The 21396-nt window shown below is 33.5% G+C and overlaps 1 protein-coding gene across 1 annotated transcript in view; it reads left to right on the forward strand.

Annotated features, from left to right (window-relative positions):
- Positions 1-21396, forward strand: part of Vps15 (vacuolar protein sorting 15) — a 529585-nt gene that overhangs the window by 257788 nt on the left and 250401 nt on the right. The window contains exon 17 of the mRNA XM_090391958.1: positions 11006-11052. Within this exon, the coding sequence (XP_090248084.1) occupies positions 11006-11052 (47 nt within the window). The remainder of the gene's footprint in view (positions 1-11005; positions 11053-21396) is intronic.

The raw sequence follows: 21396 nt of genomic DNA on the forward strand, positions 1-21396 counted from the left end.
GATAGGAAGTTAGTAATGATGTGAATTTTTCATGTAGTACTGTCATATCCTGTACACCCCTTGAGGGTACATTGCAGGAATTTGATGATGATGATGAGGTTCTGAAACTTGGCACTTAGTTGCATAGAGATCATTATAAAAATTCTGCACAATTTTTTGTATCCTTTTTCTATTAGTGTTTTTCTCCATTTTGATCCTGTAAAGCGGATGGAATTGACTGTTTCAAATTTAAGTCTTTCTCTATTTTTTTCAGACTGGTTTTTGCCTGCACTGCTTCTCTTAGTTTTTGTATCCTGAAAGCTTTGTAGTCTTCTGGAATTCTTTTCCTTAGGAACTTACAAATAATTTTGTATTCTAGAAAATTTTCTTCAGATTTCTTCAGTTTTTTTCTCTTTTTTCAGTAGTTCCATAGTTTGAGGTGAGAGTCGTTCTCTTTTCTTTTGTTTCACAGGAATTTGATTTTTTCTTGCACTCATTGAATTTATTAATAAAGTCAATATAGTCATCATTTATGTAACAGTTCTTAATAGTTCATTCATATGTACTTCCTCAACTTATGGTAGTCTATTTGTTTGGGTTGTGTTTTGTGGTTTGATGTTGCCCTGATATGTTGTTCTTTTTTATGGTCTATTCTTATAATGGCTCTGAGGTGTCTGTGGTCAGAATCTATATTGAAGTATGTTTCACCTATTGTACCAACATTTTGTACCAGTCTTTTACAGTCTGTTAAAATGTAGTCAATTTCATTTTTGTATCTCCATTCAGTGATTGCTAAGTCCATCTTCTTCATGGGCATTTGTTAAAAAAAAGTGTTCGTGATAAAGAGTTGTTCAGCTGCAGCAAATTCAGCTAATCTCTCTCCTCTTCTATTTCTTTCTCCCAGGCCATGTGGTCCTATAAACGTTTTATTTTATTTTCCACATCCTATTTTGTTATTAAAGTCACCACCATTGAATGTGTATGTTGACTTGTAATTTAATGCCTGTTCAAGATTCATGTAAAAATTTTCTATTTCTTGATTATCTGCTACAGATGTTGGAGCATAGCAGGATATTAATTTTATTGTTATATTGTTCTCTATTCCAATTATGAATATGCCTATTCTTTCAGATATGATGTTACAAGAAAGGATCGACTTGGTGAGATTAGATTTAACAATGAAGCCCACTCTGTCTTGTTTGCTATTGTTTGAGGATGATGTCCGAGCAGAATCTGTGAGCCATTGTACCATCTTGCTGTCGGTTCTTTCAATCTTTTTTGTTTCATTCACTAGCAGGATATCCAAGTTTATATTGGTTAGTTCTTTGATTAATAAATCTATTCTATAGTCTCTTGCCAAAGTTCGAGTATTGAGGGTACCGATTGCCATTTTCATAGATTTAAGAGGCAGCCTGTTTTCATCTGCGAGATTCTTAGCACCCCTGGCCTCACTCGGTGCCTTACCGCCGCTGTAGAAAAGTGAGTGTGGGCCGCGCATGACTCGTGCCATTTCTGTTGTTGTAGTGGCATCTTTGCTGTGGTCACATGCACGCTTCTCCTGACCAGGGTTCTGAAGTGTTTGCCAGAGCTCTGTTAGTGGTGTAATTACTCTGAACATTTAGGATATTTTTACCATCAGTCTTTATGCCACCTTTATCATCAGGGAACCAGGGCGAAGAGCGAAAAGTCAGCTACTGGAACAAATCTGAAAATAAACCCCAACTCAACATCACCAGAGTTAAAGATCGGTACTATCAACGTAAGAAGCCTGAATGATAAAGAAATGGAGCTAGCTGAGGAATTAGATAAGTACCAGATCGACATAATAGTGGTGACTGAAACAAAAAAGACCAAAACTGGTGAGATCTTTCTGAGCAATAAATACAAAATGTTATATTCAGGCAATGACAATAAAGGAAAAGGAGGAGTAGCCATAGTATTCAACACAAAATACAAGGCTAATCTTCTTGAATGGCAGTCAGTCTCAAGTAGAGTAATGTGGGCAAATATGAGAATGGGGAACTTGACAATGAGACTTATTTGTGCCTATGGTCACACAGAAGGTTCTACTAAGGTAGATGTGGAGGAATTTTTTGAGGCTTTAGAAAAAGCAACTGACACAATGAAAAATGAAAAGTTGGTCCTTGTTGGGGATCTAAATAGCAGAGTAGGAAATGATTGTGAGACATACAAAAATATTTTGGGAAAATTTAGAGAAAAGAGCAAAGCTAATAATAATGGCAAATATCTGTTGGATTTCTGCTCAGGACATGGACTGGTTAGTACTAACACCATGTTCCAACATAAAAATGTGCACAAATTCACATGGAGAGAAGAGGCTAGGAATAAGAAAAGTCTCATTGACTATGTTATTGTTGATAGTGATGTTTTCTCCCTGGTGCAGGACACCAGAGTGTACAGAGAATTTGAAATTGGAAGTGATCACTATTTAGTCTTGAGCAGGATAAAATTGAATTTCATATTGAAAAGAAGAACATGTAAGAAAGTTTTAAAGCGAATAAAAGTTGAGCAGCTCTCAGATGTGAGCTGTAGACTAAAATACACAAAGATTATTGAAGAAAATATGAAAGAGTTTGAGAACAGGAACCAAACCTTGGAAATTCAGTGGCAAACCTTGAAGAAAACCCTGATTGATTCAGCCAGAGAAGCATGTGGTGAGGTTGTCTGCAAGGACTGGAAAATCTGAACTCCATGGTGGATACAGGACGTTAAAGAGGCTGTGAAGGAAAAGAAGAAAGCATACCAAAAGTTCCTGTCAAATAAGTCAGCTTGTGCTCTTAGAGAATATAGAGACAAATGCAAGAATGCTAAACACTGTGTAAAACTAGCTAAACAAAAGTCATGGGAGGATTTTGGCAAGAATATAGAATATAAATATCAAGAAGGTGGAAAATATTCTGGAGGTTTTTGAAGAAGCTTAAGAATGGAGGAAAGAGTGCTGCAAAAGGAATTAGAGATGATAAAGGTGACATGAAAATGGGAGAAAAAGATATCCTTGAAGTATGGAGTAATTACTTTGAAAAACTGCTAAATGAAACAAGCAGTGATGACAGCACAGTGATAAAAAACACTGACCAGGCATGCAGTCAGGAATACATATCCATACTTGAAGTAGAAAAAGCCATCAAAGGCTTGAAATGTGGAAAGGCAGCAGGAGTAGATGATATTCGACCAGAAATGCTGAAGTATGGTGGTATAAGAGTCTTACAGTGGCTGCACTGCATAGTTCAGAAAGCCTGGACAGAGGGACGAATTCCCGATGACTGGAGTAGAGCTCTCATAGTACCTATATATAAAAAGGGAAATAAAACTGCATGTGAGAATTACAGAGGTATTTCCCTACTGAGTGTTCCTGGCAAGATCTATGCAAGTATACTTGAGAAACGGTTGAGAAGAATTGTGGAAGAAAAGCTTGGTGAAGAACAAGCTGGATTCAGGCCAAATAGAGGCTGTCAGGATCAGATCTTCACTTTACGACAAATAGTCGAGAAAGCATGGGAATATAACAAAGATCTGTATTTAAGTTTTGTCGATCTGGAAAAGGCATATGACAAGGTGCCAAGAGAGAAGCTATTCAATACGCTGCAGTTATATGGTGTCAATGGGGCATTATATCAAGCAATACTTAGTCTTTATTTGAGTTGTAAGTCAGCAGTTAGGATTGAAGGAAGTACAGGAAGATGGTTTAATGTTAAATCTGGTGTGAGACAAGGATGTACATTATCCCCTCTGTTATTCATTATCTATATTGATCACATTATGAAGGAAAGTGGTATTAAACATGATATCAAAATTGGAGTTGTTAATGTTAGCTCTTTGCTTTATGCAGATGATGTTATACTTCTAAATAAATCTGCTACAAGTCTGCAAGATTCTCTGACTGAATTGAATAGCTGTTGTAATAGATATGGTATGAAGGTCAGCAATAAAAAGACAAAGACAATGAAAATAGGCAGAGTCATTGAAAATGTCAACTGTGTTGTGAATGGAGAACCTGTGGAACAAGTAAAACATTTCAGCTATTTAGGCACGATTTTTACTGAAGAAGGTAAATTAAATATAGAAATAGACAACAGAATAAGCAAAGCTGGTATGGTGGGAAGTTAACTGAATAAATTCATATGGAATAAGAAAGAAATTAGTCGGAACACTAAATTAGCTGTGTACAAGACAGTGTTCAAACCAGTTTTAACTTATGGATCTGAGAGCTGGGTCAGAAGTAAAACACTTGACCACAGACTAGAGACCACAGATATGAGAGTCCTGAGAAAGATTATAGGCGTGAACAGATGGCATCAATGGCAATATCATATTAAAAACGAGGATATTAGGAAAGAACTTGACATTGTCAGCATCCAGGAATGTGTTAGCAGATCTAATCTCAGGTGGTATGGTCACTTAAACAGAATGGGCGAGGAAAGATTAGCAAAACAAGTGTTCTCTGCCAGGTTGGCAGCAAAACGACCTAGAGGAAGACCAAGATATAGGTGGATTGATACTGTACAAAGTGCTTTGGACGATAGAAATATAAGATCTGATAATGTTGGAGTCTTGACAAGTAACAGACTGATTTGGAGGAAAATTGTAGATAGGAAATTAATAATGTTTTAATATTTTCATGTAGTACTATCATATCCTGTACACCCCTTGTGGGTACATAACAGGACTTTGATGATGATGATGATGATGATGATGATTTATTCAGGGACTAGATATAGCATAAGACATTAATAGCAAAGCAGAAAATAAATTCCTGATACAAGAAAAATGTTGTGAGAAAAGGGCTGGAGTGATTATAAGGACAAGTACCTGTTGGATTTCATTTTTAAAAATTTTTCTTTTTAATCATTGCTTGCATTTGTTAATACTAATGAACTTGTTTTTCTCCAAGACAGTTCTTCTCTCTTGCATAAATATGCAAGTTATGAAAGCATACTTGTATATTTATGCAATATAAATCTTATATTGGACACTCAGCAAGAAAAGTAAAAAAAAAAAGTAAAAGTAAAAAAAACAGCATCAGTATATCAAGTCAATAGTCTAAAAGAAAAACATTTATTGAGACACAATGAATTGTTAAATTATCACATATTCTATATTTACATTTCATTCTTAAAGGTTATTTTTATCTTTGGTTGGTTAAGTTATAGCCTCATTATGTTAAGAAAAACAATGAATGCTAAAAAAAAAAAAAAAAAAAAAAAGGAGCAGGAAAATTATTTCAGTGCACACTTTTCTTATGGGCCCAAAAAGTGTACTTCCTCCCCACTTTGATACTAATTTAATATATTAAGTGTCAGATTAAAATCAGTAAGTAATCATGCTTAAATGCAATATTTATAATTGGAGTACATTGTGTTCATTTGTAGTCCTTCCCTTACATATTCTCTTTCTGATTTTGTTTCAAAATCAGTTGGTGGAGAGGCCCTTATAGTTAGGAGATCATTCAGACTAGCATCCTACAGAGAAATTTATAAAGCATTTCAGAAAGCCAAAGAAAAAGTAAAATTACCATATTCTTGAAGAGAATTTATTCAGCCAGTTAGCCAAGTTGCAACCAACCAGTGACAGACTTTAATGCTGTATAGTTATATGAAAGTTATATAATCATAGAGTTATGTAATTGTGAACTAATAAATTTTAATTACTTTGAAAAATCTGGCACTACCAAATGATTTGGCATCTACGTTGATCATTCATGTATCTTTTCATAATTGTGTACATATCAGAATAACTTGAAATAATTGAAATGTCCTTTATTTTTTCTGATGGATTAACATAAAGTATATCTTCACCCTCATATGAACATTATAATAAACATGGTAGTATTATAAGTGTTGGAAATTTTAAAGTTTTTCTTTCCAGTTCTTTCCATTTAAAAAAAAAAATGGAAAATTTGAAGTCATTCTGTTCTAATAAAATGCGCTTTTTTTTTTTTTCAGATGAAATAAACATAATGCATATTTTCCACCTGATAAGAACTAATAAATAAAGTGTATTTATTTATAACATTGAACATTTCAAGAGTTTTTTTTATTTAAATAAAAAAATATTTTACCAAAGTTTGGATATCATTTTTACCTAATACCACATATTTCCAGAAAATCACTCACTTGCTTAACCGTGACAAGTAAGAAATTTTAGTTGACAATTTCTGTTAAATTGTCCATTTTATTTATATAATGCTGACTCTGTTTCATTTTTTATGTTGTAAAAATAGATTTTTGTATGTTAACTTAATAATACCAAATACCTTTTGTCAGTTCTCACTGATTTTGTCTTAATGGAATATGTCCACTGAGAGGATAGAATACACGTTTTATTTTAGGTTTAGAAAGCATATCCTACATATACTTCAAGATAACCAGTTAATTGTGAAATGGCAAGCTAAAATAGATACACAGCTAACAGTAGTAATTAGCTTGTTTCTTACCCAAATATTAAAACCTTGAAAAGTTAAGAAAGAAGTATTTATTTTCCCAAAATATTTCATTATATTAATTCTTAAATGTTTTATGATTGTTTTCTGAGTTGCTGCTGTGTCATATGACATCACTAGTCCTGTCCATCTCCAGCAATGTTTTGGAGCCCATCAGAATTCAGAAACATGCACACACATTGTTTTGTATGTAGAGGATAAAATCTCAATAAAATAAAATGCTTAGGTTTTAATCTTTGGCATCTTTATATTGATATTTTTTATGATACTAAATTTTTCAATTTTTTTTCCATAAAAGCAATTCAAGACAGTGTTAGAAGAGAAAATGTAGCAAAAAATAAATAAATAAATAGTACTATTAATAAAACATAAATAAATAAATGGTCTTATATCACTTATTAAATGCATGAATTTTTTCTTCACTGACTGATAAACATGTAAATACACAAGTTGCTTATATATTTGTTGCAAAACTTGCAGTTATATAGGTTAAAAATTAACCGTAGTATTAACCAGGAATAAACACCTGACTGTGGCAGATTACATACATCTAGGCTAACATTTGATGAGTGACATATTTGCCTCACTGTAAACCAGCACAAAATTTTCAAGCCCTGACAATGCATAATTATGCATTGTGCATTTTTGCCATCTTGTAAGTTTTTAGGAACATAAATAAATGTCAAAGATTGAATTATTTCACTTGCTGTGATCTCTCAGTTATCTCTCCTTCAAATAACTTATCCTTGAATGGGCAGGTGTGTCAGCTAACCTTACAGTTCCATTTATCTACATACTTTCATTTATATCATATAACAAATAAGAGTTTTCTTATAATTTATATTACATTTTTATATGCTTACATGTTATATAATCTATAAAGCTCGTCAATTAGTTGATGCTAATTCACATTTGGTAATAATTATTTTCTATACAATAAATTAGAATTGCAAATCATTCAACACATTTTCTTTGATTATTCTAATTTTTTTGATTCAGGGGTGTATATTATTATATATCAATGATATCATTTATATACAGGAATACCTTGTATAGTGCAGTTAATTGGTTCCAAGAAGCAGCTGCGCTGTGCAGAACCATTCGAGGTTTTGCATAGTGCGTTGTTCAAGGTCTATTTATAAAGGTTTTCAATTTAGTTTGTTTATTATAAAAATTTAGGATAATAAAAATGTTTAAAAATGAAAAAAATTGTTTTTTTTTTATTAACTAAAGAACAAATAAAATCCTTTTAAACTGATATAAAAGTTGTAGAAAACAAAACACGTATTGCTTCAATTTTAGCGTACAGTAATTTACTTTTTACTAAAGTAGTCTTTTAGTGTTCGTTGAACCATCCTTGTCTTCTTTGTCTCTTCGAATACTAGATCTCTGTAGCATTTGATGGAATTATTGAGACTTTGTCTCACTTTGATGCTTCTTTCCAAATTTGGGTTGGCATTTATGAGAAAGTCAGAAGCTTCGTCGATTTTTCTCACAAAAGTTGAAAGGTCAGTAAAGGAAAATTCTTCAACCATGACATCAGTGGGGTCATCTTCATCTTCTTCTGCTTCATAGGCTCGTTGTTGTTCCAGCTCCAAAAGGATTTCATCATCCAGATCATTTGAATGAGAATCAATACATTCTTTCACATTGTTACAATCTAAACTTGTAAAACCAAGATCTTTGCCCATCTGCACAATTTCTGTTGAGATTTCAGAACTTGTAAAATTACAAGTTCTGAAATTACAACACAATTTCAGAGAATTTGTGTTGTAAAGGCAACAAAGTCCTTTGAACAATGCAGCAAGATATTATGCCATATAGCTCTCGTGTTGCTTTGAATCACCTCTTGCCAGATTCATAAATATTTTGAATGGCATCTTTTATGTTAAATTTCTTCCAAAATTCACTCCAAGTCCAAGAATCTTCTTCTGCTGCAGCTTTAATAGCTTGAGCAAACATTCATCTTAAATAGTAAGCCTTGAAAATGGAGATAACGCCTTGATCCATCGGCTGCAGAATTGATGTTGTGTTTGGAGGAAAAAAAATGAATCTTGACATTTTCCTCCAAGTCAGTCAATAGAGTTGGATGGCCTGATGCATTGTCTAATAAAAGCAAATTTTTGAAAGGAATATCATTCTTTTTACAATAGCTTTTAACTTCAGGGCAAAAACAAGTTTTAAACCAGTCTCCGAAAATTGAACGAGTCACCTACGCTTTTTTTATTCGAACGCCAATGAACAGGTAAATTGTTCTTTGTAAAACCCAAGAGCTCTTGGGTTTTCTGCTTTGTACACCAACAGTGGCTTCAAGTTTAAATCACCTGATGCATTACCTCCTAGTAAAAGTGTCAATCGGTCTTTTGACACTTTATACTCAGCTTGTGTTTTTTCCTTCTCTGCTAGAAATGTGCGTGATGGCATTCTTTTCCAGAACAAGCCAGTCTCATCAGCATTAAAAATTTGATCATCTGTGTAGCCGTTCTTCTCAATAAGCTCTTTCAATTCATTGGGAAATAATTTTGTAGTTTTAGTGTCAGCACTTGCGTTTTCACCTTGGATTCTTACGTTATGGAGTCCCATATGCTTTTTGAAATTGTAGAACCACCTGCGACTTGCTATAAAAGTTTCACTGGTTGTACCTCCTTCATTTTCGCTTTCATTTTCTTTTATTTTGTCATATAGACTTGTTGGTTTTTTCCTGGATTATCATTTGATTCAAGGGAATAATCCTTTTCTGATTACAATCTTCAATCCAGATCATTAGAAGGCATTCCATATTTTCCATTGTAGAAGATCGATTTCTCATGATGACTTTTGACATATAAGAAGCGGTGCTCATTTCCATGTTGTTTAATCTTTTCTTTGCTCTGAATAATTGTTCGTACAGATGACTCATTCATTGAATTCTCACGTGCTATTTTAGCAAATGAAGCGCCATTCTCGTGACATTTTATAATGTCACGAGAATTTTATAATGTCACTTGCGTTTTTTTGTTACTCCAACAGTGTCTTCTTTGTTTTGTCTCTTTTCACTCATACTTAAATGATAAAAAAATTTTAAATACTAATATTAACATAAATAATAAAATGCCACTGGGAAAGAACGTGCCTATGTGAGAGCCAATCGAATAATTACTGGCTGTCAACTGCCACTTGCAGCGCCCAGGAGTCACCGGTCAGTGTTGACAATGTCAGTGTAATAATGATAAGTATAATAATAAAAACCGCGTTAGACCAAAACCCGTGTTGTTCAAAACCGCACTATACAAGGTATTCCTGTATTTCATTTATTCAATTTTCTGAACAGCAAATTGATTTCTTGCAGCATTTGAATAATTGTGGTATTTTTTTAAAATACAGTTAATTTTTAATGACTGCTGAATTATTCAGAAATAAAAATAGTTTTAATTTTTATAAAAGCAGGATAACTGAATGAATAAATGTTATTACCATGCTGTATTTATCTTTCATATACATGTACACATTCCCTGCATTCACAGTATCGATCCTGTGCATTGTACCGAACAGTAATTTTACCTTAATCTTCAAAAACATTATCTCTCTTTTATGACATTGTGTTATGGAAATATTGTTGGTCTGGTTGTCTGAGTGAGTTAGCGTACCTGCTCTCAAATCGATGTTTGTGACTGTCTTAGGTGAGAGACGAATTTCTTTGCCCCAATGTGAGGCCACTGCCCAACTTATAGATGTGAAAAATTTCCGTGTTTGGTCTCTAGAGCAGGGTTTCCAGGTTATGTAAAAAAATTAATTAATTAATTAAAAATACAAAAAAATATAAAATTGATAAAAGTAGGAAAAAATATCCTTAGCCCATTCCAATATAATACAGTAAACCATATGTCACATGTGAGAATTAACACGCTGTTAATTTTAAAATGCTTTTAACCAAGATTTGCTTATAATTAAATTAACAGGTTATTTTTTGTTATTAATTTCCTGTTATTTTTAACAAATTTTGGCGAATAGGCCATCATATGTTGGAAAAACACTGTAGTAATTTAGCCAACATAATGAATTACTGCTTATAAAACATGTTTGGCGAATGATTTAGGACGTGATCACACCAATCGCACTGTAATTGGTTCTTTTGTCGCGTGACGTGACTTTATGCGGCAGTTTTATTACACACATTTTCGTAATTTTACAGAGTTAATTATAAAAAAACAGCAGAATTCAAAAGTTAAAAAAAAAAATGATAGTTTTTTCAAAGTAGGTTTACCTAAACCAAGGGCCTCAACAACGAACATTACCTTCACATTAACTTATCTAAAAGTGTGAAAATTGTGTTAAAAATTGTATGTAAAACAATTTTTTTGTTATTACAGTGCTGATATTGATAAAATTGCAGTATAATATTATAGATATTTTTACTTTAAAAAATTTGTGATTTAATGGACTTTCGATATAACGGACACCCCTTAGCCCCTATTAGTCTGTTAAATCGAGGGTTTACTGTATGTGCCAGTAACCTTTCATGGGTGCAGCAACATAAAAAGAAAAATCTTTACTATCATTTATTTTATTTTATTTTTTACCTTTTAGGTAATGATATCATTCTCTCTCATATGATAACATTTTTAAATGATAAGGTAAGTTTTTATAAAATTATTCTTTATTTGACTTAGTGATTTCAACAAATCATTAGAATGTTATAATTAATATTGAAAGTTTTTTCATTTGGTTATACTATAAATTAAAGATGCCAAGAAATTATATTCTTGGTTTAATCCTTTATGTGTAAGCAAATAATGTTTGCTTGAAGTATCTTCACAACTGGGCTACTTGTATATAGAAGCTAATGACTTTATATTAATTGCCTTAGTGTCCCATAATGCAAAAAATATATAGTATTTTTCTTTTGGTTATAGTATAACGAAGTGAAAAAACTTTTGACATCTATCTCTAATCCAGAGTATTTTAATAATAAGCTGTGACACTTTTTTGACTACTTGTATATGTGAAATATTTGACTTATGCATTACTTCAACCTTGGTATCTCTTCTGGATTTGGCTCCCACTGATAAGACCTGAATAAAGGTCAAAACCAGTCTGGAGAGTTGCTCTTCCCATAATGTATAGCATTATATACACATCCAGAAGGGTGTGTATAATGGGATACTTTACATTATGGGATATTAAGACAATTGATGTGAAGTCATTAGCCTCTGTATACAAGTTGCCCAGTCGTGAAGTTACTTCACACACAAACTTTGTTTCTTACACTTGGATAAAGGATGAAACCAAGAACATAATTTCTTGGCATGTTTAATTTATGTTATAGTAAATCACTTTTCTTTTCCATTAACAGTCCTCTGCCACATTCTCAAAAAAGATGAAAGAGTGTGAGTGTGCAGTATTCAAAGTGAGAATCTTCATTGCAGATATTCCTTGGAATCTCTCCAAATATCTATAAAGATTTGTGAAACTATCACCGAGACATGTTCAACAAAACTACCAGCTACTTGCATCACATCTGGGCTCTTCCATAGCATATTTTAAATCTCTGAAGGAAATCTAGATCTTACTTCAAAAGATTTTGTGGGTGTATGTGTATGTGGGGGGATTTTTGCAGAAGCATGATCTTCTGTTTTTCACCCTCTCCTTTCTTTCATAGAGTGTATGTGATATATTTGTAGGCATATCTGTACATTATAATTAACTGGGGAACCAGTATGTACCTCTTCCATTCAAAGGCACTGTAGTAAAGCAGTTCTGAAGGTCACCACCAGATAGCTCACAGGATTGAACCTGAATAGTAGTGCATCAAGTGGTTTCCTAGATGTTGAAAAATCCTTTTCTTCCACTTATTCTTGATGATTATGTGCAGTGAATCTGAGTATAGTGGTGTATAGGTCACTGTTGAGGCTACATATGGATAGAAGACTGGATACTGCCTATGTGAGAGACATGTCCATAAGGCTTTTACCCTACATTACATGTCTGATCTCTAATTAATTTTCTACTATCATCTCCCATGAGAGATACCATTAAAATTTATAGTAACACTGCGAATTAGTTAAAATTTCCTGTAAAAAAAATTTAAAAAATCCAAGTTTTCCACCCCCCCCCCAAAAAAAACAGAAAAACCAAATAATAATAATAAATAAATAAATACAATAAAAATAAAAACTTCACATTCATTTGATGATTCGTTGACGTAACATAAATTTAAATCAAGTGCGCCATCATGTACATGTATCTAAACTAGACTTTTTATTTCTCACAGAACCTTAAAGATTAAGCTGGCAGCTTCAACTATCCAAATTACACTTTACATAAGTTCTTCTTTCACATGGGAAGTATGTATATATTTATCACATTGGACAGTACATGTTGGATAATGCTAAACCCAAAATCTCCTCTTTATGATATTCAGTATTCTAAATACAGAAATGTATTTAGAATGGTGTATGTATCTTCTTGCAACTTCACATCTCTAACTGGCTTCCCTTCTCTAATTCCAATGATTAAGCTGAAAGAGTTGCTTATTTCTCCACTGGGAGTCTGTGGCACTCCTTATCTTTAACTTTTTAGAAAAAAGTTTTTCTGTTTCATCAGATTAGAAGATTAACATCATCTCTAGCCCAGTGTGTTGTAGGTGAAAACAATACAAAAATAAAACTTATGCTTTCATAATTTCATTTTACTAATTCTAGATAGTATTATTATGCAAATACCATGTGAGATCAGGCTGATTGATTTTACAGAGTTAGCTTTCCTCCAGACACAAACTTTTTTTTTTTAACCTGAGTTTCTTCTGAAGAAAAAGTTGTATTTACTTTGTCAACGATTAAGTAACTCAATAACTAGCTTAGCAGAGGGGGGGGAACCTAGGAAGAGTTCCTCTTAGATAACTTATAACTCTTACTCCTTTTTTTACTTTCAATATTACTTCACTATTTGCTAATATACTACTAACAGAGACCCTTGATTTGATAAATGCCTATCCCCAAATATCGACAAACATATTTGAATTATTGAGATTTACATTATTTTATGTGGAAAAGAAAAATATACAAACAACAGAATGGGACAGCAATGCCCCCCCCCCCCCTTTTCCTTCATCTTTAGCCAAATTCTACAATAGAACACATAGAGAACCAAGCACTCATCATAGCATACTCAAACCATTACAGTTTGGCTGTACTTTATAGATGATGTGTTTGCTATTTGCACATAGTCCAGACACGTTTCATATATTTTTAGTGCATTTAAATGGCCAACATCCAAAAATCCATAATCCATTTCACAATAGAAAAAAAAATCAAATAACTGTCTGTCCTTCCTAGATATACTAGTCACATGGCTTTCTAATGGTTATGATCTTTTTAGTTTATGAAATGTCATTGCATACTAGCTGATATATACACAATCAAATCGCATCATCATCCAGCTGAGCAGTACAATTTCTTAAAAACACTAACACTCAGAGTCAGGACTGTCTGTTCCAGTGATGCCCTTACCACTTAACTCATGTATCATTACCTTTTTTTAGCCATGGCTATAACCTCCAATCACTTCTCCTACCCTGATATACAAGACCACAGCTGAACTTTTGCTATCACATATATTCAGGTTACATCTGAAAAAAAAATCCAGAGTGCTTAATAAATATAAGCTTCTCACCACATTTAAACCATATATCAAACTAGAAACCCTCATCTGTTCACCTAAGGACAATCTCTATCCTTATGTCATTCAGGAGTATATGAAGTGTTCTGTACTTGTGATCTAGTTACCATAGGCAGACAGGAAGATTTCCTGACATCTACTTTGGAGAAAAGAACATGAAAAATAACCATTTGCCACTTTCATTTGCTACTATCATTGTGGCAAGTTGGGCTGGAAGACTATGCTTTAGACACCTCTTCATAGAGGATTAGATGGAGGCCAGAAGTGAGATACAAAAGTCATTGCAAGTCAGTGAGACTGTTTAGAGATCAGCAGCAGCAGCTATGAAATATTCCTCAAACAATATGGTTATGTTAATTTGCCAAAAAATCTGAGAGACATTTATTTAAAGATTGACTTAATACGTGGAAGTTTATGAACAATAGATAGTGCCAAATTAGAACTTCAGTTTTTCATGTCACCACTTACAATTTTAAAGCATTGCCACTATTAAATAATTGTTGCTGTTTGTATACAGTAACGTACTGTGTGCTCTAAAGATGCTTGGTTTAAAACTGAAATATTAGCAGTTAAAGAATCATCATCAATTTCCTGATGTGTACCCTCAAGGGTGTGTTCAGGTTACTATGACAGCACTACATGATTAAGTTTATATTATTATTAATCTCCTATCAACAATTTTCCTCCAAATTAGTCTATTACTTGCGATCATTCCAATATTGTCAAATTCAACATTTCGTGCTTCTAAGTCACTTCTGACCGAATCAATCAGCCTAGACTTTGGTCTTCCTCTGGGTCTCTTTCCTGCTATCTTACCATAAAACACCTGTGGTCAGGTGCTTTATTTCTAACCCAACTCGCAGATCTAACTTAAACCTGGTTTAAACACCGTCTTGTATACTGTGGTTTGGTGTTTTGGTTAACTTTTCTCTTATTTCATATAAGTTTATTCAACTGGCTACCCACCATATACCACCTTTGTTTATTCTGTTGTCTATTTCTAGTTTTAATTTTCCATCTTTACTAAAAACTGTGCTTAAATAGCTGAAATATTTTACCTGTTCTGTGGGATCTTCATTCAGAATACATCTGAAGTTTCTATGTTCCTGCCTATTTTCATGCCAAATTTGTTACAGCTGTTATTCAATTTAGTTAGACAATCTGGAGACTTGCACTGAATGTATTTAGGAGTGCAACATCATTTGCATAAAGCAAAAGCTACATTTGATATTTCCAATTCTAATACCAAATTTAATGCCACTTTCTTTCATAATGTGATCCATATATAGATAATGAATAAGAGTGGAGATAATATGTATCCTTGTCTTACCCTTGATTTTACATCAAACCATCTTTCTGTATTTTATTCAATTCTAACTGCTGATTGACATCTTTATAGACTATGTATTTTCCTCTGTAATTCTCACATTCAGCTTTATTCCCTTTTTATAGATCAGAACTATGAGAACTCTACTCCAGTCATCTGGAATTCCACTTTCTGACCAAGACCCTCTGAATTATGACCAGGCCCACTGTAAAACTTTTATGCCTCCATACTTAAGCATTTCTGGTCAAATATCATCTACTCCAACTTTGCTATAGGTGGAGTGTATGCTCCACCTATAGCAAAGCTTATGCCTGTCCTAAGCCCAGTTAAAAGAGGAAGGTTGAGCAATGGGCTAATCACCCATCCTCATAAAAAAAAAAAACCATGATTACAGAAACCACGGGTTAAGCAAGAAATCCCTTGGGGCAGAGTGCTACGACCTGCGGTCTCCCAACAGACAAATATTTACAGGACTTTAGAGGGGGGGGAAACATCTATGATGCAGGTGGGGCAAAGCCTCATGGAACCTCACTTGTAGATGAAGTCAGTCATTCACCCAAAAATTAAACTTAAAATCGGAACATGGAATGTTTGCACAATGTACCAAATTGGAAAAACTAGACAGATAGTCAACGAGATGAGTAAATACGGTCTTGATATCTTAGGAATTGCTGAAACAAGATGGACAGGTTTTGGTGGGATAAGAACAACCGGCAAATATTGCATATTGTATTCGGGAGATGATGAAAGATATGAGAAAAGAGTTGCAGTGATTGTAAGTGAGAAAGCAAGGAAAAGTCTGATGGAATGGAAACCAATAAATAACTGAATAATTAAAGCTAGATTTTTCTCCAGGTTCATGAAATTGACCATCGTTCAAGTATATGCACCCACAAATGATGCCAAAGAAATGGAGAAAGCACAATTCTATGAAAACCCCAAAAAGTGATTGATAAAGTCCCTAAACATGACTTGTTAATTTTGATGGGAGACATGAATGCTAAAGTAGGGAAAAGAAAGACGGAGTATGAACATGCTATAGGAAAAGAAGCGAGTGGTGAGTAAAATGAAAATGAAGAACTTTTTACATCCTTCTGTGAATTAAATAACCTCATTATATGAGGTAGTATCTTTAAATATAAGGAAATTCACAAAATAACATGGATCTCCCCCGATGAAAAACAAAAAACCAGATCAATCACATTGCTATATGTAATACTTTCAAGAGGACTTTACAAGATGTAAAGGTTAAAAGAGGAGCTGATGCAGCTTCAGACCATTTTCTGCTAACTGCAGTAGTTAAATTAAAGCTAGGAAGAAATTCAAAACTAAAAAAAGAATAAGAAAATTAAACATAACATTGATAAACTGAAGGAAAATAAAATTAAAAAGAAATTTACCAATGAACTGAAGAATAGATTCTCAGTTTTGGAAGAATCAAATGAAAATTATGAGGAAAATAAGATTGAAGCCAACTGGGAAAAGTGTAAAGAAGCCTTCAATAAAACTGCAGCAGATATTTTAGGAGTGACAAGTGGGAAGTCACACAAAGAATGGTTAAAGGAAAGACATTAAAACTAATTGAAGAAAGGAAGAAGAAGATAAAAGAGAAAATAAACAACTGCAAATCAGAAAGATTACGTGGAGAATATCAGAAGCAATACCAAGAAGCACATAAGATGGTGAAGCGCTCTGCCAGAAATGACAAGAGAAACTACTATGAGCTGTTGGCTGAGGATGCTCAGAGAGCGATTGCTACTGGAAATCTTGGAGAAGTTTATAAACTTATAAGACAACCTATCAGATGAATGAATGTGGGGGTAAAGATAAAAATGGTCAACAAAGCTGGAAAGAGTACTTTGAAGAATTATTAAATGTTAAACATGACTCTATAAATCCAAATATCAAATCCCCTTTCGAAGAGATGCCAAATCAATTCGAATTTCATGTAAACATGGGAGAGATCACATTGCCAGAAATTATGGAAGCAATCAAGATCCAAAAGTATAGAAAAGCAAGTGGAAATGATGACATTAGTGCTGAACTGCTCAAAGCTGAACGAAAAACACCAGCAACTATACTGTATAAACTGTTTAATATCGTATGGGCATCTGAGAAGGTTCCGAGTACCTGGAAAGAATCACAAATAGTCAAAATTCCAAAAAAAGGTGATCTTACAGAATGCACTAGATGAAGAGGAATCAGTCTATTGTCAGTACCATCAAAGATCTTCACTAGAATCATAATAAACAGAATAAAAAAATAGCATTGAGAAAATTCTGAGAATAGAACAAAGCAGGCTTTAGAAATGGAAGAAACACAATGAATCAATTTTTTATTTTTACAAACATAATTGAACAGAGTGTTGAACTAAATTCAACTGTGTATCTCAGTTTTATTGATTTTGCCAAAGCTTTTGACAGCATAGACAGAGAATGTCTATGGAAAATCCTGAAAATGTATGGATTTCCTGACAAAATAATAAATATTATAAAAGATTTGTATGGTGGAAGTAAAGGACAAATTCTATTAAATGGAACAGCTTCCGAAAGTTTTTACATCAAAACTAGTGTTAAGCAAGGTTGTGTCATGTCTGGAACACTTTTCATCATTGTCATAGATTGGATAATGCGGCATACCCTGAAAAACCTGAAAACTGGAATAAGATGGAACATTGACACCACATTAGATGATTTGGACTATGCTGACGACATTGTATTACTATCATCTAGATTTGAAGACATGAAAATTAAGACAGAAAAGTTAGAGGAAACTGCTAAACAAATAGGCTTACACATCACTGACAAGAAAACCAAAATATTAAAAATCAACAGTAAAAAGAATGACCCAATCTTTATAAATGGAAATCAAGTAGAAGTGACAAACACTTTTAATTACCTCGGAGCAACTGTCAACACGGACGGTAATACCAACGAAGACATTGCAATAAGAATAAAAAAATCTTGCTACGCATTTAAAACCTTACAGAAAATTTGGAAATCATCCAATATAAAAACAAACTTAAAGGTGCACATTTTTAACTTAACTGTTAAATCTGTATTACTTTATAGAAGTGAATCATGGAAATAAACCAAACAACAAGAAAATAAAATAGATGTCTTCCAAACAAAATGTCTTCACAGAATTCTAAAAATTTACTGGCCAAATAAAATCTCAAATATTGAAATTTACAACAAAACCAAAGCCAAACTTATTACAAAGAATTAAAGAAACACAGATGGATCCTTTCTTTTAGGCTTACACGGTGATCCGAAAGCATTTTTGAAAATTATGGAGACAACTACCATGTTTGAATAAAAACTTTAGTTTAATATAACTAAAATCTACATTCGACGTTTCGACCTTTATGTCAAGGTTATCTTCTGGAGCATACAACTATACACAGGTAACAAGCTATACTACAATCAAACTGGTTTGTTAAAGACACTGACCAACCGCTACAACAATTGTTGGCCTGACCTCTGGTGGGTAAAAATAAAAATTTTAAAAAATATATAAAAAATTATACATCAACGCTAGAGTCCTATTATTCGCGTTGTCTACTATATACATACGTTAACATCATTCCAGCCAGTTGGTATGGAGTGGTTTCTAATACTAGCTGAGGATTGGCTAGAGTCCTGACTTATGCTGGATATTACATATTAGGTATAACCATTATGGTGAAACAGGCCTCTCAGACCATGCACTCAACACCTTACATCAAATCAACTGGAAAAGCACCTGCTCTTTACACCACACAAAAACCTGGTACGAAAGTAAATTTAAGGAATCCTGCAAAATCCTGATAAACCACCCAAATATCAACAACAAAGATGGCATGAAAATTCCAAGAATCTGGATGGCACACATTCTGCCTACCTAATATGTAATATCCAGCATAAGTCAGGACTCTAGCCAGTCCTCAGCTAGTATTAGAAACCGCTCCATACCAACTGGTTGGAATGATGTTAATATATGTATATAGTAGACAACACTAATAATAGGACTCTAGCGTTGATGTATAATTTTTTATATATTTTTTTTAAATTTTTATTTTTAATTAATTTTTTTTTTTTTTTTCACCAGAGGTCAGGCCAACAATTGTTGTAGCGGTTGGTCAGTGTCTTTAACAAACCAGTTTGATTGTAGTATAGCTTGTTACCTGTGTATAGTTGTATGCTCCAGAAGATGACCTTGACATAAAGGTCGAAACGTCGAATGTAGATTTTAGTTATATTAAACTAAAGTTTTTATTCAAACAAGGTAGTTGTCTCCATAATTTTCAAAAATGCAAACACAGATGGACATGGATAGGCCATGGCCATGTATTGAGAATGCCAACATCAGAACACAAGAATAGCATTGACATGGATGCCTGATGGTAAAAGGAAGGGGGGAAGACCCAAAATGACATGATGCCGGATGGTAATCCAAGGACAAAACAAACTAGAATGGTCGAGCTGAGGGAAAGCAAGAAAAGCCACATTGGACTGAAGAGGATGGCACGCTAAACTCGTGGCCTCATGCAATGTGACGTCTTGACTTATTGCTCTTTGCACCTTATAGGTGTAAAGAGCAATAAGTCAAGTCATCATCTACTCCAGCTGCCTTTCCGCATTTCAAGTTTTTGATGACTTTTTATACCCCAAGTATTGATATATACTCCTCTTTGCATTCCTCTTGAAAATTTTCTAGTATGGTTCTGTCACTGTTTGTCTTGTTTAATAGTCTTTCAAAGTAATTACTCCAGAGATCTCGGATATCCTTACCTTCAGTTTTCATTTCACCTTTATCATCTTTGATTCCTTTTACAGTATCTTCCTCCATTTTTGAGCTTTTTTCAATAGCCAGTAGAATATTTAGCCACCTTCCTGATTTTCTGCATTTTTACCAGTCTCCCATGACTTTTGTTTAGCTACTTTTACACATTGCTTAGCTCTCTTTCTTTTTTCTCTGTATTGTTTTAGGATATCTGCTGACTTATTTGCAAAAACGTTTGGTATGCTTTCATCTTCCACTGGACTGCTTCTTTAATTTCTTGTGCCCACCACGGTGTTCTTATTTTTCCTTCCTTGCAGACAACTTTATCACATACCTCTCTAGCTGAATCAATCCATGTCTTCATAGTTTGCCACTGAGACTCCAAGGTTTGGTTCTTGTTTTCAATCTGTTTCATTTTTTCTTCAATAATATTTGTATAGTCAAGTCTATAGTTTACCTTTAAAAACTGCTCAACTTTAATTATTTTTAAAACTTTCTTCTGTACTGTTCTTTTCAATGTGATATCCATTTTTATCCTGCGTAGTACTAAGTAATGGTCACTTTCAATTTCAAATCCTGTGTACACTCTTGTATCCTGAATCGGCATGAAGATATCACTATCAAAATAAGAAAAGCCTCACCGACGTAATCAGTGAGACTTTTCTTATTTCTTGTGTCTTCTTTCCATGTGAACTTGTACACATCTTTATGTTGAAACATCGTTTTAGTAATGCCTAGTCTGTGTCCCGAGCAGAAATTCAAATACCATTATTATTAGCTTTCATTCTCCAAATTTTCCCAAAATGTTCCTATAGGCCTGGTGGGATTCATTTTCTACTCTGGTGTTTAGATCTCCAACAAGGGATCAATTTTTCCATTTTCTTTATGTCAGCTGCCTGTTCTAATGACTCAAAAAATTCCTTCACTTCTTCTTTGGGACCATAGGGACAAATAAGTTTCATTGTCCATTTCCCAATTTTGGAGTTTACCCACATAACCCTACTTGAAACTGCCTTCTAGTCAATAATTTATCTTTATGTTTGGTGAATGCAGTCGCTACTCCTTTCTTTCCTTGAACATTATTTCTTGAATAAAACATCTTATACTTATTATTTACTAATATCTCACCTGTTTTTGTCTTTGTCTCAGTAATGCCAATTATGTCCACGTGGTACTTTTCCAATTCTTCTGCAAGTTTGTTTTCCTTTCC

This window comes from Typopeltis vanoorti, chromosome 4 (genome assembly GCF_054136105.1).
Source record: "Typopeltis vanoorti isolate ZY-2024b chromosome 4, IOZ_Tvanoo_1.0, whole genome shotgun sequence".
NCBI classification, from domain to species: Eukaryota; Metazoa; Arthropoda; class Arachnida; order Uropygi; family Thelyphonidae; genus Typopeltis; species Typopeltis vanoorti.